The 22,846-nt window shown below is 45.3% G+C and overlaps 1 protein-coding gene and 2 long non-coding RNA genes across 4 annotated transcripts in view; 2 read left to right on the top strand and 1 right to left on the bottom strand.

The window, feature by feature from the left end:
* Positions 1–6,423, top strand: part of LOC141941496 (uncharacterized) — a 28,698-nt gene extending 22,275 nt beyond the window's left edge. Inside the window, exon 4 of one of the 2 annotated variants that reach the window (XR_012628358.1) lies at positions 5,168–6,423. This is a non-coding gene — a long non-coding RNA (uncharacterized LOC141941496). Of the gene's footprint in view, positions 1–5,164 lie in introns of both variants that reach the window. The other variant, XR_012628357.1, reaches the window with a different exon arrangement.
* LOC141941498 (uncharacterized) lies at positions 3,478–5,965 on the bottom strand. The gene is made up of 2 exons (XR_012628359.1): positions 5,670–5,965; positions 3,478–5,258 (listed from the first exon to the last, which is right to left on the bottom strand). It is a non-coding gene; the product is annotated as an uncharacterized LOC141941498 (long non-coding RNA).
* A 938-nt stretch (positions 6,424–7,361) lies between the features above and the next one.
* RAB1A (RAB1A, member RAS oncogene family) lies at positions 7,362–21,899 on the top strand. Its single transcript, XM_074864336.1, has 6 exons — positions 7,362–7,618; positions 14,708–14,780; positions 16,968–17,063; positions 18,553–18,648; positions 19,678–19,809; positions 20,060–21,899. The coding sequence occupies exons 1-6, from the start codon at positions 7,596–7,598 to the stop codon at positions 20,255–20,257; spliced, it is 618 nt and encodes a 205-aa protein (XP_074720437.1). The 5' UTR covers positions 7,362–7,595; the 3' UTR covers positions 20,258–21,899.
* The last annotated feature ends 947 nt before the right edge of the window (positions 21,900–22,846 follow it).

The raw sequence follows: 22,846 nt of genomic DNA, 5'->3' as shown, positions 1-22,846 counted from the left end.
TGCTGAATAACAATAATAAAAGATGAATCCCATCAGGTTTTCTGTTGATGTTAGTTTAATTTAGTGTACGACTATGCAAAGTTTAGTCTGCCAGCCAAGGAAAGTATGTAGTTATCAATGTTAATGATAGGATAAACCAATTATGTAAGCTTACTTTCAAATCTCTCCAAATCCCATAATACTTAACAAAGTAAAACTCTTGAGTTGAAATGCACCTGTTTACAGAAAGATACAGCATCAAGCAGAGGTTTCATTTAGAGCTTTGGGTAGACTATGTGGCCTTGTTGACGGATTTTTTGCCTGTTGCCATTTTAGGCATGAAATACAGCAGGCAACTGAAAAGAAAGTATGGACAAGAAAAACAGAGTGTTGTAAGAAAGACTGCTGAGAGTTGCAAGAAAGGCTTTTGTGCTGAGAAGGCTGTGGAGGCCCAAGCACTGAAAAGATCAGTATGTGGTGTGTTTTGGGATCTAGTTAATGCTGCATCTTTGAGCTGTAACAGTATTTCTCAAACTGTGCCTCCAACCATTGCCTTGGCAGGACTTCATATTAATCCTGTGTGGGGAGAGGAAAGTGCCCATAGGGCTTGGCAAAAGTTGCTTGTCCTTTCCTCATGAAGATAGGCATTTGTTCCTGAGCAGTGTGGGAGGTGGCTTCTCCTTTCTCTCTGCATTTGTAGCCACCATGAAAACAGGTAATTCCAGAAAACAGTCTAATATGCAATTGCAGACCCAAATGTCATTGTAGAGGTCTAAGACTCTCTCTCCTGACACACAGCTAAACTGTACATGCACATGCAAGCGTTTTCACAGCCTGATAATGAATGCCCCAAACCAAGTTAGATGGAGCTTACGAGGAATGAGTAGGGAGAGAACAAAACACCAAGGGGCGAGAAAGACGAAAAAGCACAAAGAACAATGAGAAAGAAATTCAAAGTGTAGATCGTGGAAAGTGTAAACTGGTATCATCAATGTCAGGCCATGAAACAAGGGGGGCATTCTGTTGTTGGGTCACATGTTGCAGGTCCCCATAAGTGTGCAACACACAAAGTATGGAAGATGCTGTGCAAAGCAGGTGTGTAAAAAGGACGAGCAGAGGAGGATCGTGAACAAAGAAAAATTGAGAAGAAAGTTTTTGAAAAAGGAGGAGGTCAGAAGAGAGAATAATGGCACAAAAGCTGGTATTGAAGAAAAGGGGTGAGACAGTAGGAAGAAAGATGAAAGAAAGTACAGCCACTGATTTGATTTGCCATTTTTCATTAGAAATGTATCCTTTTGCCACTTCTGGATGCCATACACATATAAAAGAAAATACAAGCTTTTCAGCTTAACGGGGTGAAACTCCCTTCCAGAACCCTGGCATCAAAACCACTCGCAAAACCCAATAAAACAACCTTCAGTATTAAATCGATGTGAGTGTTAAATAACATCCTGTGCCAAGCAGGGAGATGCCAGCCCAGCTGGATGAATACATGCCAGAGCGTTTAGATGATAACTGGTATGATGAATCAAACTCTTAAGCAAATAGATACCTAGGCAGGGAGCAGAGCGACCAAATTCCATGGTGCACTACCCTGCTATCTCCGCTGGGTTGCAAAATGTATGAGTCAGAGGTAGAAGATAGCTCTTGGCAGTATCTGTGGAGAGTACTATGATCCCCACTTAAGCAAACCCATGTGTTCTTACCTCCTGATGTTTCTGGGCCCTTTTCAAGTGTGCTTTCTAGCAGTACTCTGCCCCAATGTCTATGTGGCAGTCAACCAAGGTCTGCATCAGTGAGAAAGGGTTCATTTACTAGAAGGAAACGGGTGCTGCAAGCAGGACATCAGGTGCTCAGGAGATAGCAACCTCAGAGTTGTGGTCCAGAGTCTGAGCTGCCATTATAAAAACAACAAACAGGCCAGATACTCAGCTGGCATAGAGCCACCGAAGGTCGAGATCTGTCTATCTCTTGTGGCATCGAAGATTATGATTAAAAGGATGCCCAGGATATAACAGATGAAGTAAAGTGTACTGAATTCACTAGCAACCTTAAGTAAAAGCCTGAGCTGCTTAATTTATCCTTGGAAACATTTTTACCACTGAGATTTTTTTACCTTTCTTGTGGGTGCTGTCATAAATGGCCTGTGGGAACAATGGAATTGTCATTTCTGGATGTTTTCAAGAATATCACTATTGGGACTGAAATAGATGCAGCTGAAGCAGAGGAACTGACTAGATCATCTCTTGGTGTCTCTTCCAACCTATTTTTTTCTATGATTTTAGCAAATGCATTCAGTTACTGTCCTAAGCTTGCAGTGTTACCCTGCTTCCATGAGGCTTGTGTAACAGAAGCCCCAACTACCAAACCCCTCTGCTTCCTCCATGGCTACTCATGCAATACAAAATGTGGGATTGTCAGTTTTGCAGAAGGTTGGGAAATCAAGATCTGAACCATGGAGACAGTGTAAAGTAAAAAGTAAAGAAAGATATCAAAGTTCATATGTAGCCAGCTTATAACAGTGTTTCATGTCCTGCTCAAAATAATTTTCTACTTCAAATTTGGGTGACAGTTGCCACAAAAACTCCCACGTGTTCACAACAGTACTGAAGTAAACTGGGCCTGGATTCTGAAGAAAGAAGTCAGAACAAGGTGCTAGATCTCCTTCTAGGACTTTCTCAAAAGACATTTAGCCCACCAGAGTTGGACATCTGCTCTCTGAGCATCCTGCTATCCCTTCACATCCACCAAGTGCTCTTGACACTTCACCCTGCCTGTATCTGCTTGCCTTCTGCCTGTGATTGGAACCAACGTGAAGCCTCTGGCTGCATTCCCCTCACTGCAGGATGTGACAGCACGGGCCATATGAGGCAGAAACGAGAGGTAGAGCTCTCTAGCAGAAACCAGCTGTCTCCTGGTGATTTACAGACCAGTAAGATCCATTACACCATCAGGTTACCTCCCTCCTGTAAGTTCCAAAATACCGTTTTCCTCTCCACTTCTGTTTTTCTGACATCAGACTACACCTGAGTATGGGTTCATTTGTTCTGTCCCTCCCAGTGGTACCACAGGTCCATCAGCAACTTACTTCTCCTTTGCCCTTTACTTCCTAAATCGAGAATTAATAAGGAGAAGAATTTGCTAACACAGTTTTAGGTGTGCTGCCAGTGTAACAGAAGTGGACTGGTTATGTTGTCAGAAAAACACTGGTAGCTGACAAGTCCTGCAGAGAGATTAAAGACATGGGAGGACTGTGAGCAATACCAGAGAGAAACGCTGCTATTGATAAGCTAAAATCAGTGTTTATTCCCCAGCACTCCGGGTATCAAAAGAGTCAGTTGCAAGGTCTCAGCTTGCTGTTGTGCATTCCTGGTACCTGACCTTCTCCGCGTGGCTGTTGTGCATCTGTTAGCCCGTGAGCTTCCCACTACATGGATCAGACACTGAGAAGGGGGAGGCGAAAGGAAGAGCAGAGGAAGGCAGGAGGGGAGATAAATACATAAATTATTTTTTTTTTTATTTTATACATTGTCTAGGGAAAAGGATACTGGTAGGAGCTGAATGATATCTGAACTCTGCTGTGCTAACATGACAGCTTTATGGAGAGGCAATACTGGGTCAGAAGCCCAGTTCCCCCTACCTTTGGATCAAGAACTGTTACACATGGGAAATAAGACATTCTCAGGGTAAAAGCTGTGGTAGAGTAGTAGAGAACAGACCCGAAACCTTCCTTTGCCCCGTCACTGTGTGGCATGGTTATATAGCTAAAAAATATTGACCATTTAATATGAAATAAGGGCAGAAGAGGAAAGTAGAATGAATCTTAGGCAGCTCACTGCTTTCTGCAGGCTGCAGTCCACACAGGTGATACCCTCAGTCCCACCGACAGCCCCACAGCAGAGCAGGCATGTGGGCTCCATACTGCAATGCAAAACCGAAAAACAAACCTGAGCTCATGCAGCTGCAACATTCCGCCTCCATCATTTGTGCTGATTTTCCTCCTTCCTCTCCCCTCTTACACCTGCCTGCAGCCACTCCAGCTTGCTTCCCCTCTCCCTCCCATCCCCTGTCCTCCTGTCCCCTCATTTCCCAGAGCCTCCCCTTGCACACACCTTTTGTGGCCTAAGGAGGAGAGAGCTGGGAGCAGGGGATGGCAGGTCACCCAAGCGGAACCAGGAACCAGCAGACTTCAACCTCAAAAACATGAGTTAGTGGGTCAGGATACTGCCCCAGGGTGGACAGGACTGGGGAAGGTGATTACAGTTCATGGTAATCTCTGCTCACGGCTTTTCCTAGGCTGCTCTGGTAGAGTGCTATAGCCCAGGCCAAAGGAAATTCTGCAGCTGATTTCACTAACAGGATAAAATCAGCCTCTGTTGGCACAGGCAGAATTCAGCCCTGAAGGTGTATGAATAATGTTTCCCTAACTGGCATCTGATATTGCTCCTTGCATTACGCTCCGATTAGCGGGAGACAAGCAAGGCCTCTCTGACCATCCAGTGGTTCGTGGTGTTCAGGACAAACTATGAATACCCACTGAAGGAAGAAGGAGGAACAGGACAGAATGCGATACATGGGTTATAAATCGTCACCCCGATCCCAGCTAGAAACCAGGCAGGAGTCCTGAGCCCGTTCAGCCAGTTGAACGGGTACATGTGCAGACATCCAGCTGCGGATGACAGCAGAGCAGCAGATGACCTCAGCCAGCAACATGGGCAGCAGGAAGCCCTCTCTGCATCTCCCTGCAGAGCTGCAGTAGACCCACTTTTCGTGCTGCCCTTACACCCAGCCTGCAGCCATGGGTTGCTACACCTGCCACGCTGCTGGTTCAGTCATACAGATTAAATATGCTTTTCTCAGACACGGAAGCTATTATTTCTCTGAGATGAAACAGCATCCCACACTCTTATTAACCTGTGCCCTACTTCAGAAGTAAATCTAATTTGTGGCTTTCGTAGGTAGCTAGTGCTGGTGTTGGTTTGTCCCTCTGTCTGCTCTGTCTTCGCTGGATACGTTTATGCAGTGCCATATGTAGCAGAGCCCTATTTACTGTGGCCTGTAAGCATCATCCCTCAGAACAGAATAAGGAATTGGGGTGGTTGGAGCTTTTTGTTTCACTAGGGAAGGGAAAAGTAAAAGCACAAATGTTAAAATATGTCCCTGCAAAAACAATTGTTGTATTCAGCAGAGAATGACATGCTGGCTGCTAAACGAAGTTTGTCATCTGGGATATTCCTGCACATCTGGTCACCTTCCACGGCGCGTCTCAAGAGTCGCAGCTGTATGAGAGAGGAGAGAGAGTTTCAGAGGATTCGCTGGACTTCTGATGGCAAACATCGAACAAAATGGGTATTGTTTCACAAATGCACAAAGCAACAGGGAACGGGAAGTAGAATCTTCAACGATGGCCGCCACAGAAGCAGTACGTACAGTAATTTATGTGGCAGATTCATCTGTAGATTATGTTACCTAACAAGCAATGCAAGAAAGCAGAGGAAACCCAAAACCTTTTTTAACCAATGCTAGGTATTTTCAATTATAGTTGGCACAGTTTATGGACTTTTTTTAAGGAATTGAACATAAGTGTATCAAAACCTTGAAGATGTGTGGACTGTGAGTGACTGTTCATGATCTTATTGTGGGGCGAAAAAGGACAAGACTGTGCCGTTTCAGTTCCTCTGGGGATTCACCTCAGTTCTGTTGCCGTCCCATGGAAAGACTCCCGTCCACAGCGGTTATTTCAGTAGTCCCTTGTCGTACTTAGGTGGCTGGTGACTTGCAGCTTGGTGGAAGTTGGCATGTGAACAGATTAACATCTAGATAGCTGCAGTGAACGCTTCCCAGCTTGCCATATGAAGAGGAAGCCCTACGCACTTCCCCGCACAGGATGGTTCAGTGATCTCACAATCCATTTGCGGATTGTTCCTCCTGTCCTTTGAGCCGGTTGGAAGATAAACTTTGGTCAATGTATTATTACTATGCCCTTTGTAATGAAATAACATCAGATAATATGTATTTAGTGGGGATTTAAATTCCCCAGCTGATTATAAGAAGCTGTTAAGACTTATAAGGTTTAGCAGTGCTCTGTGTGCGAGTCTAGAATGATGTTTAGCGTTGCAGCGATGTGCTTGTTCTGATGGTGTCAAAAAGGCTGGGAGTTTGTTAGGAATAAACCTGAAACCATAAACAACTAAAAATGCCAGCAATACAACTTGATGCACAGTAAGAATTTGTTTTAAGTGGTCGACAAGAAAACTAGGCTCCTATATTCTGAATTCTTCCAGCTTTAACAAGTCATCTCCTCCAAGATCCCAGGCATGTGACAATCTCCCTGTTTCCCAGGAGTAAAATGAGCATAGTAATATTTACTGTGCACAAAGAATATTATGAAATGTGAGTAATTAATGCTTGTAAAATGCTTTTGATATAAAAGATGCAACAGCAGCACAGAAAAGGATTGTTACTTATTAATGCCTGTGGAAAAAAGAGGTCTTAATTCCTACAGACGCTCTGTTCTGCTATAGCCGTCGTTGCGCTGCCGGCCACCCCTGTTGTTCCCGGTTTTATTACAATGCCTCCATTTTCACCCCTCACCCGACACCAAGTGGTAAAATAACCAGCAGAGCGGGTTCTCCTCCTCCATCTCCCTCTCCCCAACCTCCCGACGGCCCAGGCCTGTCCTCGTCGTAAAGGTGAAATATTCCCAACCCCCCCCCCACTCGGGCCTGCCCCGCCCGTCCCTCCGCACAAACCCACCCGCCGAACCCGGTCGGTGCGGGGATGTCAGACACCAGCAGGCCCGAGGCGGGGCTCGGGATCTCCCTTGTTACGGAGGGAGCGTAACCAACGGGAAAAGTCAAGCTCTGGCTGGGCCAGACCAGGCGGGAGGGAGGCCTGGGCGCGGCGCCTCACGCCCGGAGCGGCGCCGTCCCCACGGGCCAGGCCCCGTCCCCACGGGCCAGGCCCCGCCACCGCCAAACTAGGCCCGCCGGGTCGCCCGCCGGGTCGCCCGCCGCCCCCCGTCGCCGCCCGCAGGGGGGCGCCCCGCCCCGCCCCACCCCGCCCGCCGAGGCCACGCCCACCCCGCCCGCGCGGTGACTCGCCCGAGCTGCCACGTCTTCCCGCCGGCGTCACGCCGAGCCGGCTCCCGGCCGGCCAATCAGCAGCGCCGCCCGCCGGGCCGAGCCGACGGGGCCGAGGGAAGAAAGGCCGGCCGGGGCGCATGCGCCGCCGCCGCCGCAGGGGCCGCCGGGAAAGCGAGTCCCCCGGCGGCGGGCGCGGCCGCCCGGCGGCGCGTGTCGGCGGCGGGGGCGCGGACTCGCTTTCCCGGCATGCCCCGCCGCCGCCCCCCGGCCATGTAAGCGCTGCTCGGCGAGAGGCCGCCCCGTTTCCTGGTTGGGCTCTGGCAGCCATTTTGGGCTGAGGAGCGAGCGCGGAGGCCGCGGAGCGGGCAGGGCGCCGGCGGAGGGGCAGGCCGAGCCGAGCGCCGGGCGAAGGCGGGAGCCGTTGGACGCCTGCATCCGCGGAGCGCCCGCCTCGGCGGCGGGAGGTGCCAGGCCGCGACCGCCCCCCCTCAGAGCGCGCTCGCCGTCCCTCGGGCCGCGGGCCCCACGGACATGTCCAGCATGAATCCCGAATAGTGAGTGTGGGCCGCGGGAGGGCCTCGCCGCGGCCCCGGGCCCCGCTACCCCGCGCCGGGGGGGGTGCCGCGATCGGCAGGTTGGGGAGGAGGGGGGTGGAGAAAGGCCGCTGGCGCGGGGGGGGGGGCAGTGTGGGTGGGAGGGCCGAGCCTTCGGGCCTCCGGCGACCCGTCGCCTGCCTCCGGTCACCAAGGGAGCCGTGGTCTGGAGGCCGTGCGGCGGCGGAGGGCAGGTGTTAGGCCTGCTGGTGCCGTACCCGGGGGGTTGGGTTACGGGCATCGGCCTGGCGGGGGTGGGGGGGGGGGCGACCGCACGACGGGCCATGAAAAGTTAATGAGGTCCCCGCTCTAAAGCGGCGCGATGGGCCCGGTGATCCGGGTGGCTTCGACATCCCGCCTCCCTCCCCGGGAGCGCTATCGGCGGCGAAGTAAGTATGGGCGCAGTTGACGGCGATTTTTCCGGACCTCGAAAATAGACATCAGAGCCCAGGCTCCAACAAGTTGAGGGGGGGAAAAAACCCAGCTCTTTGTGAAAGCCGATCTTCCTGGCCGATTGCTGCTGGCAGCTTAGTAGTCAGAGGTCCACCCTTCACTTTAGCTGCAAGTCATGTGTGTGTCACATGGCTCTTGCAAAACACTTCTTGCCTATGTAGATTTTGCAACGCTGTGACTTGATAATGAAATGCTCTTGGGGCTGTCTTGAGCTGAAATAGCACTTGCCTAGAAAACCTGGTGATGGCACAGTTTTGTGTGTTTTGTTTTTTTTTTTTTTTTTTTTCCAGAGGGTCGTTGTACGTTGTGGTGTGAATGTGGCCTTTTTCTCTAGTTGGCCTGCTTGGGAGTGAGGGTGTCTAATCTCTCTGGTCAATAGTTGTCCGTATCCTGGCAACTGTAAGAGCAGTGGCTTGCTCACCAGGATGTCAGGGATAGTAAACCTCATTTTGCTCGTGGCTTTTGAGGGAATAGGAGAGACTTGGGATTAGTTTAAAAAGCACTTTAAAAACCAGCTACTGCACTCCCAATGCTTCAGTGTTGAAGAGTGTTTTTAGGATTCTTTCACTGACACTGGTGATCTGGCACTCCAGTTTGAAATGATGAAGCCACTGTTGCCCTCTAATGTAACTGAAGTGGTTATGGTATTGAAATGCATGTGTGGCATGACACTACTGCTCTAAATACCCATTGTCTCTCTTCATGGGTGACACTTTAACAGCTTTTGTCCTCAAAGCATGCTTTTCCACACAGCTGAAGCTACTGACTTGCCTGGTCGTGGCTTTTGTGCTCTCTGCTTATGGCAGCATGGTTGCAGGCACTCTGGGTGCATTAAAAACACCTGAAGAGTAAATAGGAGCAGAAGGCAAAGCAGTCATCAACTAGTGTGAGGGAGTTGGTGAAAACTAAGAGGTACAGCCAGGAACTCAAGTTACATCTTGGTAAGATTACATAACAAACTTTGCTCGTGTGGTGTTGGAAAACACCAAAACAGTAGCTGGAGGTAGTCAGTGGATGAGCGACCAGCAAATTGTTGGTGCCTGTGTGGTTGTGATGACTCTCAGAGTTAAACTCAAATTCACCCTGCAGACTGGTGGATTTTGTAGTGGAAAAACTGCAAAATGTTAGTCTACTAACACTGTGCAGAAACAGGTTGAAGGGGTTTTTTCCATTTTTTTTTGCCTTTCCTGAGGCCTCTCAGCTTTCTAGACTGTGATGCAGAGAGGAGTTCCCTGCAGTGAGATACTGAATGCTGCTATGAAGGTGGGGAAAACGTTTTGAGGGAGACTCATTCTCAGCGAAGAGTGCTTATTCCTGGTGGTGAGGATGGCTCAGTTCTTTAAAGCGAAAGAAAGAGGAGAAGCTGTAGTTTCAGATTAATTTGTAATATTAAATTACCACTTCCTGACAGGGTTGTGTCTGCAGGATGAGGATAGATGGGAAGGGTGTGGTGAGATGGACAGAAAGTATCTGTCACTGTAATAGGTATGCTTGGATCAATGTTAAACCAGGAGTAAGATTTAGGGGATTATAACATTATTGTTTCTAGTTACTTGTAACAGATACAGGTGCAGATGTCTGTTTGTCCTTTTAGAAGTGCCTTGCCTATAATGTAACACATTCTTGCTTCCCTGTCACTGCTTCAGATCAGGCTGTAGCCCCACATCCTCTCTCCTGGGCATGCCAGAGCTCTCTGTCAGAGGTCAGTGGGATCACTAGTAAAAATTTCTTAATAAAAAGACCTGCCTCCTTCAATTTTCCTGTTAAAGTCATAGGATTAGAAGCTGCTGGTGCGAGGGTTTGAAGGGGGTATGTGTGCTTCTGAGAGCTTCCTTGAAATGTCAGGGCTGTGGGACAGCCTTGTGAACTAGTTAGTGTGCTTATCACTTGGGTGAAGGAGCTGAGGAGGAATGGATGAGAGATGAGTGCTAGCATTTGGAAGCTAAATTCTGAAAGCACCTGCCCACCTAGTGCTGGGATGCATTCCTTCTGTGGTCCTTCCTCCCTTATGGTGTTTAAATGAGCAAAATGTCAATATTGACTGTTGTGACTAGATCGTGTCAGGTTTGGCATTTCCTACCCCTTTTGTGACTTGTGTGTAGCAGGCTGACTAGCACAAACACACTCGTGGGTGAACTGTCTTAACAGCTAGTTGGTATCAGGTATTGATCAATGTTCTGTAGTATCTGGATCTTGTTCTTAGATATCTTCTTCGAGGAGAGATGGGGAAATAAAGTGTTTTTTGGAGTAGACATGAGGTTTTTTGCATTCTTCAGGAGTGTTAGGGACTACCTGGAGGGGGTCAGTCTTGTGTGGTGGTGTTCAGTAGATGACAATCGAGTGACAGCTTCTGGATTGCTGCAATCATCTGAAACTGTTTGTGTTCTAACCTTTCTAAACAGTAATCTGCGATGCAAAGTGGCATTATGTCTTCCAGATTCTGTTTACCTACAAAAGTAGTGTGTAATCAGAGTGACAGTCATGCTCTTCAAAATTTCTTGGGTGGTAGAACAAAGACTAGGGATTTGAGGCTGCTGTGAGTACCTGTTTACTGTAAACTTGCAGCTGACATCAGTGATTAAAGCCGATTCCAGCAGTTCTTCTGGGAGATGGATGATTAGCTAGTCTTGTCTGTTTTGGCATAAAACATTCCTGGCATTTAAAAAATCCCCACATGTCTACCTGTATAAACAACAGTATCTTAGAGGCCCACAGGTCCTTTGTTCCGCCCAGCTTTGGCCAGGTCTGTCCTAAACTTGACTTCCTTGTCTTCTGCTGAACTTGCTGACTGTTGCGTGGAAAATACATGTAAAAGGAGGATGCTGCTTCGCTGCTCGAAAATTTGTCAGGGCTGTTTTGGATGTGCCTTTTTTTGGCAAGAGGCAGTTAAACTTAACATATCTATCCTTTATCTCTTTGGCAAGAGGAAGTTACCATACCCTCTTCCTGATGGAGAGGATTTGAAAGCCTCACTCCTACTGACAGTACCTACCTGCCTTGCTGCCCATATTCTTCCAGTGTGCTGTCTTATGGGTGCTAAGTATGACTTGCTTATATAAATGGTGAGAAATAGTTGAATGATAAATCTGAATTCATGCTACCTCCAAGTTGTGTGGAGAAGGCTATGCTGCATATCTCAGCCTGCTTTATGAAGGTTCCCTCAGCTGGAAGAGCTGATGTGTTAAGTCTTCAGGCTTAAAGAGCAGAATTCAGTTGCTTTAGAAGCAAGGTTGTGTGGCTCTTCAGGAGCAAATACTAAAGTTAACTTCCGTGGTTTGTTAGACATACCGCTACAGTTGAAGCTATTATCAGAAATATTCTATCAGTGTAGTCCAGTCTAGAAATAGGTTTCTGCAAATTTTTGTAAGCTTGTTTTCATTTTTATTTGATTTAAACTGTTGCTGTACCCTGAGAGCTGTCTCTAGCATAACACCATGTGTAACAACAGACTGCTCATCTGGTTCTTGGGGCCCATATCTATGCACTTGCTGTAGTTTAAAAAGTCCTAAAACAATTGCACCTAGAAAGAAGGGCACTATAGTACTGAAATGAAATTAGTTCAATTTTTTTAAAACCTAAATAGCAAGGTTCTACTTAAATTATCTCTGAATTGATGTAGATGTGTTGGTCTTGCTTATCTGGCAAAGATAAGTTTTTTGTGATGGAACACCTATTTCTAAGGTCAGAGACAGAGCTAGCTCGGTGAAGGCTGTGTCCAACCATGCTGCAGTGTGACTGGCCCTGCCCCTGCTCTTGGTGGGGGTGAGGCAGGTGACTTAACTTGCCGTTTGAGCCTGTGGTTGTCACTTGCTTCTGGAAATACTGAAGCCCAAAGTGAGGGAAGGTCTTAACAGCAAAGATGTCAAACCCAGTATTTAAGGATTCCGGGTTCTTGTTGCAATAACAGTAGTGCTGTGTATAAACCATTATCATTCCTGTTTGCTTCTGAATGGTAAACAATTTCATAGCAGGGTAGATCTGGTTGGGAGCTGCCCTAAGTGCTAAGAGTAACAGAGGAAGACAAGCTACTTGATGTTTGGGGGCCCTTGAAAGCAAGAGGAGACTCTTAACTGAATCTTTCAGGCTTGTAGCTGAAGCCTTACCGACACCAGGAAGGAATTATTTTTTTTTCCACTAACTTTAGTGAAGACAGTGCAGTGTAATATTCATGTGTTACCATTAAGGGGATTATAACATGCTGCAAGCTCTCATACTTTTAAGTGTATTAGTGCTTATTGTAAGTAATAATTTAACTTCAGGGTTGCTGAAAATTCTGGTTTTGCAGAGAGCTGAACAACTAAAACTTCCTGCTGAAGTAGGAAGGAGCTGTTTGAAGGCTGAGGCAATCGTGGCTTCAGTTTATGCATAATCCTGGGGAAGAAGGCATAGGCCTAACAGTGGACCAGGTCTCAGAGCTGTTGTACCTTACTTTGGTCTCCAGGTTGCACAGAGCTGCTCTGCTGCTCTTGGGGAGCAAAATTATAAGTGGGGTTATGAAGTTTTAAATGCCTCTTGCTGCAGTTGCTGTTGGGTAGCCCCTTTCCTCGGTTGCTGAGTGATGATGGTCATTGAGAAGCAGCAGCGCTGGGTAGCTGAGGGTAACACTGGTTGATGCAGTCCCACTTCAGTGATCCTTAGGCTTAAAACACAAACTGTGTGCATCCTCAACCACTAGCTTGTCAGTGTGGCTGCAGTGGGGCTTCTGCAAGCGAAGCCACAGGAAACACACAGCTCCTCTTGAGAAGCACCCAGAGAGGCAGTGCTTGGGACTCCAGGTTGTCAGGTGGTATTTTGGGGACGCCTTATGGGCAGGCCCAAGTTTCAAGGAACATGTATTTTGTCTGTGATCACCCATGCGAAAGCATGAGCAGTAATAATACTTCTGGTCAGTAGTAGTGATTCAGCTATCTTGAAGCAGTTAAGATATGTGGGTTGTGATGTAATGTAACTTATCTCCCCTGAACAGTTTGGGTTAGTAACTGTCATTCTACTAAAACCATCTTGCCTTGTATTAGTATGTGACTTGGCAGGTGGAGTGGTGAGTTCTGTGACCATAAACTGCTAGGTATACTTTGACTTTATTTTTAAATACCTTGAGTACTTTTAGCTTTACACTGTTGGGGAAGGTTGTATTTTTAAGGGTCAGCTTATTAATTACTACCTTTACCACTTCTGACCTCTCTTTAGCCTTGAGAGAAGTGCTGTGGAAACTGATGAACGTTTCAGTTGAGTGTGTTCTTGCAGCCTGGGACCAGCCAAGATGACAGTCATTTGGGCGCTTGAGCAGAGCAGTGGTGAAAGGCTGAGCAGTTGACCATCTGCTTGGCTGTTATCACTGGGGATGGGTGCAGTTTCCTGGCTGGATTCCTGCCAGCCAAAGTCAATGGTGATTTTAGTAGGAAATAATAGGTGGGGACAGTTGACTTAAGCATCTGCATAGAATTTATCTTCTCAGTTTGGCTAAGTGGGCATAGAAATACCTGTTGTAAACTCCAGTGGTTAAATGAGAACAGGACTTAACCCAGGACGCTACAGGGCTGGAGAGTTGTGAACCTAAAATGGGTTAGTCTAGTACTTACAAAGCAAAATAACTTGTGTAGATGGTGGTTTGTTGATTTTTTTTTTTTTCTGCTACTTGATCTCCAGTATTAAACTGCCCCATTAGTCTTATGACTAACACAAAAATCTATTGTTTTGCCAACAATGAAATCACTACTCTTTGAAGTGTAAGACTAGGTTGGTCATTGATGATACTGTGCCTGCTCCCTCAATACTGGGAGGACTCAACATGAAGCAAAACAATTATTGTCACCCCTGCTGGTGTGACTTCAGAATTAGTAATATTATGCCTGACATCCTCTAGAGAATGAATGTATCCTCGTCTGGCAATGGTGTGAGCTTTATTTTAATTTCTGAAAGGCAAGTGGAGTATGTGATCACTGTAACCTGTTAATAGTCTATTGTGGAAGGTGGGTGTTCATTTTGCTTTAGAAGGCCACTAAACATGGTGTTAATCATCTGTACATTTGAATTGGATATTGTGCTAATGGATTCTGCTGGAACTTAAATTGGGGTAACTTAAACTGAGGAAAGAATTGGCTGCTTTTGGCCAGCTACATGGTATTTGTGAAGCTGGGCAGTGGAATCAAGCCTTTGACTTTAAAGATGATACGAAGATAACGGCTCTGGTGGACAGCAGGCTGTTACTACCATCTGTGTGTTACTTGAGTTACTCAACCAAACAATGAGGCTTCTGCTTAACTGCAAAGCATGATTTTAATCTTAGCTAGACCACAGAGGGCTGAAGGAGGACTGTGTTAGTCTTGCTGATAGTTGCACTAATATCCCTGGAGTAACTTCCTAGGAGGCACAGTTCTACACAAAAATGCTGTGTTCAGAGCATCTACCTCATACTTCCCTTACCAAGTAAATTAAGTAAATTGTGTCTAAAGTGGATAGAAAAGCTTGGGGGTGTTGGTGACTTCCCTGGTAGTGAATTAATTTACCCTTCTCAAACATCATAATATACTAGCTATAAGGAACTTTGTTCTTGATAGTGTTTTTCATTAAGTGACTTAATTTTTTTTCCTTCTGCAGTGACTATTTATTCAAGCTACTTCTGATTGGAGACTCCGGTGTTGGGAAATCTTGCCTTCTACTTAGGTTTGCAGTAAGTGATCCTGCTTGAAAATCTTATGTAAAAAAGCTACCAGGTACTTAGCAAGAATTTTACTGCTACAAGAACTACTTGATAGGGCTGATATCAGGTCTGGTATACCAGGGAAAATTATAGTAAAACCCTCCTATCTTCTGCATTTGAGTAATATGGAAAGAAATAATATCAAGAATGTCCAGTTAAGTTTAATTCTCATTTTCCTGTTACTTGAGAACAAAATATCTTAATTTAACTTTCATCACTACACTAGTGGTAGAACACTGAAGATGGAAGAATATACTTGAATTCTGGGGTGTGTGCCTTCAGGCATGAAGAATACAAATGTGTCAGGGCAAGACCTTGATGAGTTAATACTTGATCTGAATATTTTCAACCAGATGAAGTTTGATATCTTCATTGAAAAGGCCTACCAATGGCTTAGCCAGAGGGAGAAGTAATTTAAATAATACTCTAGGAATAAGGCCTTATGCTTCCTTTAGTGAATGAGTGTATAATAAATATTAAAATTGCTGGTGGGCTGCTGTGGCTGAAATTTGATGAAACAAGCTTAAGTTTTCCTGTCAACAGGAAAAGTGAAAATGGGTTTGACAGCTCTGAGTAGAAGAAGCTGGAGTCCAGTGAACTCCTTATCTACGTCTATGCCAAAGCGCATCTTTATGTTGCCGTGGGAGAGGAAGGAAAGGAGAATATGGGGCATTAGTTTAGAAACTAGAGTTTAATACTACTGCAAGATGATGGCAGCAGTTGCACAGTCTAAACAGTTGCTCTGGGCACCTCTGGAAGGAGCCTGTTGTGTTTCATGTTATTAATATGAAATGGTGGTCTGGTGTGTACAAATAGCATCACCTAAGTTAAAGCTATTACACCTGTTGTTTGTGCAGTATTAGGACAGGGAGACACTAAAACCAGTATGAACATGAGAAAGATGTAACCTGCTCTGCTCACAGATCTGGAGGCAGTGGGTTGGAAGTGACACCAAAGCTGCAGCAGTACTCTCAGATCAGTCTAGCCTGTTCTTCTTGTGGATACTTTTGAATTAATTTTGGCTTCATGTGAATAATCCCACTTTTCTTTCTTGATAACTGAGCACAAACTTAAGCTGAATATCTGGTGTTTCTTCAACTAAGTAGCTTTTTCCTTTAGAAATTTGACTAAGCTGTTTTACTCTGACATAAGGAATTGGTGCAGCATTCACTTAGCTGTGTTCTTCCTGCTGTAGGTTAAACAGCATCAGGCTTTTCAGACGTAGCCTTTTGAGTATTGAAATGTTAAGGAAATAAATGTCATGTCATTTTAAAAGGCTTAATGCTTTATTCTTACTTGCATGTGTTCCTTCAGGCAGATGTATTAACTAAGGTGTTTTCCATTCACAACCCAAAAAAATCCCTTGCTTTTGTGATAGCTGTTGGTCGCATAAAACCTTTTGTGGGATATTTTACATGAAGCTTTATCCTACTGGTATTTTGGGAATAGAACCACCCTTCATGCTGGCAAACTAATGATCACTCAAAGGTAGCAAAGATTGATCCAGTGCTTCCCATGTGCCTTAAGGCCTGCTGGAGACTCCGGTCGGGTCCGTGCGAGCTGCTAAACCAGTGCTGTGTGTTCCTTCCTGTATTTACACAGACTGCAGAGCAGAGGACTTCACACAAGTGCCCAAGCTGTAACTCTAAACTGCCTTAGCAACCAGCTGTGGCAGCAGAGGATCTGAAATTCAGATGTGGAGTGTCACTGAGGGAAAGCCTCTGACTTGTAGGTAGCTGCTGTGTAATACAGATGGAAAAACATCAAAGGGAAATAAAAACCTGAGGCATTTTAATAACCGTAATAGTTATTCTAAGTAGCTCTTCAATCTGCCAACATGAGCAAAGACTGGGTTTTTTTTTCAAACTACAGTTCAAAAGGACTTAACACTACAGGATTTCCAGAAAGGAGGCTTTTTGACTAGTTTTTGGAACACGAATCCTGTTGTTTGAGGTGCTTTTAAAAAACTTTGCACAAGTTTTGAAAAGTAAATACTTGGTGAAAATACCTAGCTACCTACTGGACTTTGCCATGATCAGACTGTTTTGTTAGGGAATGAAGTACCTTTGTCTGCCTGGTGCCTGCCTGTTGCATAATAAAGTAGGTGACTGCAGAAGAGGTGCAGCTGGCTTGACTTATGTTCACTCTTTCTCCTAGGATGACACGTACACAGAAAGTTACATCAGCACGATTGGTGTGGACTTCAAAATCAGAACTATAGAACTAGATGGGAAAACAATCAAGCTTCAGATAGTAAGTAGTATTTCTCAACTCTTGGGTACTTTAATCTGTTGAAGCATAGAATTACATTCATAACTATTGGTAGTTTGTACTTTAATCATTAAAATATAAGTGATATCTTCCCTGTAACAAGAGACTGGGCAGTTTTTACAAGATTACAAGACTTCCCATGACCTGTCCTTAAAGCTTACCAAGGCTGTCTGCTTTGAAAGAGGAAATGACCTGTTACAAATTTATTTTCCTGGGAAGAAAAGAACTTAACTGTATTTAAAAGGCACTATGGGCCGTGAGCTGAAGAAGGGTAGAATCCTGTGATGGAGTAATCATATCAAAACTGGTGTGGTTCTGCAGTATTTAGCAAGGATTTGTGTAAGTGCAAGAATATCACACAGTTGTCCAAGATTCCTGAATTCTACAGCAGCTGTTAATAGCTGACTGCACTATCTAGTCTGGAAACTCTGCTTTTGTTGACCTGAATGGAAAAACTGACACAAACGCTTGTAACTGGCCTGTCTGCCTCAGCACTGGGGAGTGTTTTCTGGTTATGCTTTTGGCCTTTTGCTTGGAATAAGCAAGGGAAGAGACTTGGCAGGTCTCTCCTCTAATCTTGAAGCACTCTAAAAGGGTGACTGGTGTAATGAAATCTAATATCTATGCAAGGTCACACAATCCTTGCCAGCCACTGCCTCCAGCTCAAGCAGAGGCTCTCAGGACTCGAAGGCAATGACTCAGGGATTCCAGGCTGTGTTGTGGAGCAGGAGTCCAGTTGATGGCCAGAAGCCTGAGTCTGAGCCTCCAGACTCTAATGTAGCTCTCCTGAGTCCAGAGCAGCCCAGGAGGAATGCTGTCACTGCTGAAATCTGTCTGCGAGTCTGACTGTTCTTAATATGCAGAGCTCTGCTCTTGACATGGCTCCAGAGAGAAGTGTTTGCCTGAGTGCTGTTCCTGTCCTGGTGGGGGGAGAGGTCAAGCACCTAAAGTCCCTCCTTAACTCTCCCAGCAGCAGAAGGGGAACCAGGTTTGGTTTGAGTGGCTGCACTTCATCCTCTCCAGAAGAGGAGGTTGCCTGTAAATACTTTTGCAGCTCCTGTACCAAGGAGGCTGAAGCGAGTGGTTGTGTCAGAGACCCATATTTCTCTGACCTTATTGCTAACAGGTTTTCAAACTCACATTTGTTCTTCTGACCACTGAACTGTGGCTGCTTCATGGGTTAGAACTGCTTAGTGTTTTCCTTAGTGAGATCTCTTGACTGCATTTGTCTGCAAGCAAACAAATGAGCACTTCCAGAAAAGTACCTACTGAAGTGTATTTCTTCTCTGTTAAAATATCTTGATCTTCTCAGCTCCTGTTGGATGTGTACAGTTTCAGAGCCACTTCTGTAGCTGTGACTTGGATACACTTGTAGTCAGATGGCTGATCAGCTGAGCTGTATTTCTGGAAGCTAACGTGTAACACCGGTACAGCTACGTCGCAGTAACTGATCCTGTTATTTGTCTTGTAGTGGGACACGGCGGGACAGGAGAGGTTTCGAACTATCACTTCCAGTTACTATAGAGGTGCTCATGGCATCATAGTTGTGTATGATGTTACAGATCAGGTAAGTGTTAAACCTGGGCCTGGAGGGTTTCTCCAGGTGGAATGCCCTGGGCTGATAATAAAACTGGGAATTTAGCAACTTGGCACTTCTTAAGGAGACAGTGACCGTGCTCTTCAGGCCACGTTAAGGTTTATCAAGCCAAATGTATGTGTTAGTCTCTGGGTTGGGGATAAACACAGAAATAAAAGAAGCAGTGGGATCTGTGGCTCTAAAGCAGTTGTATCTTAAGCTTAACCTAAAACTTGCTGGGCAGGTAATTGATTGTTCTGTGTGAATACTTCTTGCCCTGCCTTTGGTAGCAGGAACTCTGAGTTACTGATGGAAGTTGTTGAAAGATTTCTGGATGTACTTGAACTTTGGTCTACAATAAAAGCTGGCATTTGAAACAGAAGATGATCAGCATGTGTACAACTGAGCCAGTGTTTTCTGTGAAAGAATCTCTGAAAATTACTGGTGCGGTTGTCCTGTTTGAAGGGCTCTCAAGGAAGTGTAGAGTTTCCTGAATTAACAGAAAAAGAAGTACTGGGTTCAATTGCTAACTTGAATATCAGTTTAGTGTGGCAGTTCTGTGTTTCTGGAGTCAGAGGTTGTTCCAGCATCTCTACAACAATGTGGTTTGCACCTAATACCAGGTGCTTTGTAAGTGCCTGGGATTCTTCTGGTTTCAGCTGTGTACTGTGTCTTATCTCTGCTACAGGAGGAGGAGGAGGAAGAGGCCCAGGTGGTAGAAGTTGTTGACTATTCAAGATATGGAGCAGGGAAAAATAACAGGGGGGAGCGCAGCAAGGGAGGAAGGGCTGATTGTGTGGGGCTTGGGGTGCAGACTGAGGAGCTGAAGAGACCCTGGGACTTGCCTGTCCTGAGGCAACAGGGGGGAGGACTGTAGCATTGAAGTAGAGGGTGTTCTCTTGTGGTTGTGAATCCCACTGTAAGCTAAGTACACTGCTTCAGACACTTTCCCAGTCATGACTGAATAGTGCTGAGCTCCTCTTGGTTAAGGGTCTTGCTTACGGTTCTCTTATCTCCTAGGAGTCTTTCAATAATGTAAAACAGTGGCTGCAGGAGATAGACCGTTATGCCAGTGAAAACGTCAACAAGTTGTTGGTGGGGAACAAATGTGATCTGACCACAAAGAAAGTAGTAGACTATACAACAGCAAAGGTATGTTGATACTAATGCGGGTTTGCTTGGTTGAGCGCCTGGATTGTGATGTGCTGGAGTAAGTTCTAGGGCAGGGAAGTGTGTTGGCACACCAGGTGCTGTAAATGGAGGTGGTTCAGTGACCCCCCCACCCTGCAGTGCCTGGAGTTTGGGAGTGGGGGGTGGCCGAGGAACTCCTGGCTGCGCCAGGAAACCAGGCGAGGTATGAACTTGTGTATGAGCTCACTGTTCACTGTTTCTCGATTTGCAGGAATTTGCAGATTCTCTTGGAATTCCATTTTTGGAAACCAGTGCAAAGAATGCCACAAATGTAGAACAGTCTTTCATGACCATGGCTGCTGAGATTAAAAAACGAATGGGTCCGGGAGCGACAGCTGGTGGTGCAGAGAAGTCCAATGTTAAAATTCAGAGCACTCCAGTCAAGCAGTCTAGCGGAGGTTGCTGCTAAAACTTGCCTCCCCCCTTTTGTCTCACAACAATGAATTTGCAATCTGAACCCAAGTGAAAAAAAAAATTGCCTGAATTGTACTGTATGTAGCTGCACTACAACAGATTCTTACCGTCTCCACAAAGGTCAGAGATTGTAAATGGTCAATACTGACTTTTTTTATTCCCTTGACTCAAGACAGCTAACTTCATTTTCAGAACTGTTTTAAACCTTTGTGTGCTGGTTTATAAACGTGTAATCCTTGTTGCTTTTCCTGATACCAGACTGTTTCCTGTGGTTGGTTAGGATGTATTTTTGTTTTGATGTTTCTATTGGCATGTTTAGATGTCAGGTTTAGTCTTCTGAAGATGAAGTTTAGCCATTTTGTATCAAACAGCACAACAGTGTCTGTCACTTTCCATGCATAAAATTTAGTAAGATATATGTAAGATCTGATTTGCTAGTTCCTTCTTGTAGAATTATAAATGGAAAGATCACACTATCTGATTAATAGTTTCTTCATACTCTGCATATAATTTGTGGCTGCAGAATATTGTAATTTGTTGCACAATATGTAACAAAACTGAAGAAATGTTTAATAAATATTGTACTTATTGGAAGTAATATCAAACTGTATGGTGATAAATATTGTCTTAATTTGTATGGCTAAAGGGGAAATCAGGCTTGCATTGTGCACAAAACATATCTGTGTGCAGCCATGGCTCTTGGACCTTCTCCTAGACCAGAGACCTTCCCTGCAACTAAAACTAGTGACTCTGGCCCAAAAGACTGAGTTGTTGTGGTGCTTAAGGCACATATGCTGTACCAGAAGCGCCCAGCCAATGTTCACGGAGGCATAATGCACTCTGAATGTACAACAGTTCCCTAACTTGGTCTTGGAACTTAATTTATTTCTCAAGGACTCCATTTAGGGAATTCTGTCTGCTCTGTGTAGTAGGGGAGAGAACAGTATTTCCCTAACAGGAATGACTTCAATGTGTAACCTTGAGGTGGTATAACTTTCTACCAGTATATTATGTCTTTTCTATATACCGTTAATTCCATCCTCTTTTAATCAGTACTCTCCTGACTTAGTGCAACAGCTTAGCTTCTATTCCGTTACGCATAGAGGCATCGGAAGGATGAAACGGGGCCGGTAAGGCCCCGCAACAGACTGTTGCTCAAAGTAGGCGCTATCTCAAACAATTTGGAACTAACCAGCAGCCAAGAGGTTTTGGACAGTGTGTGATTCTTTGTACAGAGCTAATCAAATCATTAGTGCCTGATGTCTAGCTAAAAGCCACAGGAAAGCTAGCCTATAACACTTCCTATACATGTAAAATTGTTCAGCTTTATCTAAACTCAAATGTTCAGCCTATTCTGTAAATAGTCTCATGTTTGAAAGACCATGTAACATTCCCCTAGTAGTAAATACACCCTGTGATAGTAAAAATATAGCCTAGTATGTTGTGAGGTATAAACTAAAATTGGTGCAAATATCCTCTGATTTTTTTTTTTGAGGGGGGGGAGACTTTGGCTAACGGCTTTCTTCAACATAGTTGCATAAATCAACAGGCAATTGTAATACATAAAGTATTGTCATGGTTAAGTTGAACTCTTCCACTTGAGACCTTCACAATAAAGTGATGTGCTTTCTATTAGAGATGTGCTTGTTGGTATAATTCATTATATAACGTGACTTGCTCCTCGGTGAGAGTGGGAGCAGTAGGAGTAGCAAGTGCTGCGGAGATCAGGAAGCGAACCAGGAGGAGGTGTGTTGAGGGTAAAACATCTTCCCTTCAGAGAAGTGCACAAATGAACTTAAATGTCAAGATGCCTGCTACATACTATCCAAAACAATGTTAATATATACAGTAATAAAAGCATTGCAAAACCAGCTTGGGCTACACCAGTTGTTTGGTGGTTATTTTATTTTTTTTCCCTAAGTCATGACTGTTGTCCTGTTCAGTGCTAGAGTCTGTGGCTGTCAGGCTCAAGGGTGTGGAAGAGGGTAGAGCAGGCCTAAAAATCCTGGACGAGGGCACTTGTCTGAAATATTAAATACCTTTGACACAAGGGATCAGGCTTAAGCCTTGTGAGTGGTGGCAAACAGGCAGCAGGTAGCATTTCCTTGTGTGTAACTGCTGTCCTGCCCGGCTCCGGGCTGCCTTTGAGCATCGCCCACTGCCTGTAGGTACAGGAACTGCTGACACGGTTCTCGCTGTAACCAGTCACTTCGCTTCAGCCTTTTTGTTCAACTTACACTGATCTATCACTTGGCAATGACAAAAATTGGAAGATGGGAGAGATGAAAGACCCAGTGAATTACCTGCCTCAGTTTAACGACGCTCTCACCTTCTTGTGCAGCACAGAAACTTCACTTTGTTCTGTTCACAAGAATGGGAGGAAATGATGCATTCTGTGCCAGAACAGGGTGATCACCGTTCAGTTTAAAGGTTAATTAAAGCCCAAGAACCAACATTCTGTAGTTGGCTGTAACATCGTGGCGCTGCTTTGGAGCTGCTCTTTTCTGTTGCAGGAAGGGTTTGGAAACCCTTTCTGAGTGTTTCGTGAGCAGTGATGAACAACGCTGCGCCCAGGGAACCCAGC

The sequence above is a fragment of the Strix uralensis genome, chromosome 3 (genome assembly GCF_047716275.1).
Source record: "Strix uralensis isolate ZFMK-TIS-50842 chromosome 3, bStrUra1, whole genome shotgun sequence".
Taxonomy (NCBI): domain Eukaryota; kingdom Metazoa; phylum Chordata; class Aves; order Strigiformes; family Strigidae; genus Strix; species Strix uralensis.
This window is presented reverse-complemented; position numbering and strand designations above follow the sequence as displayed.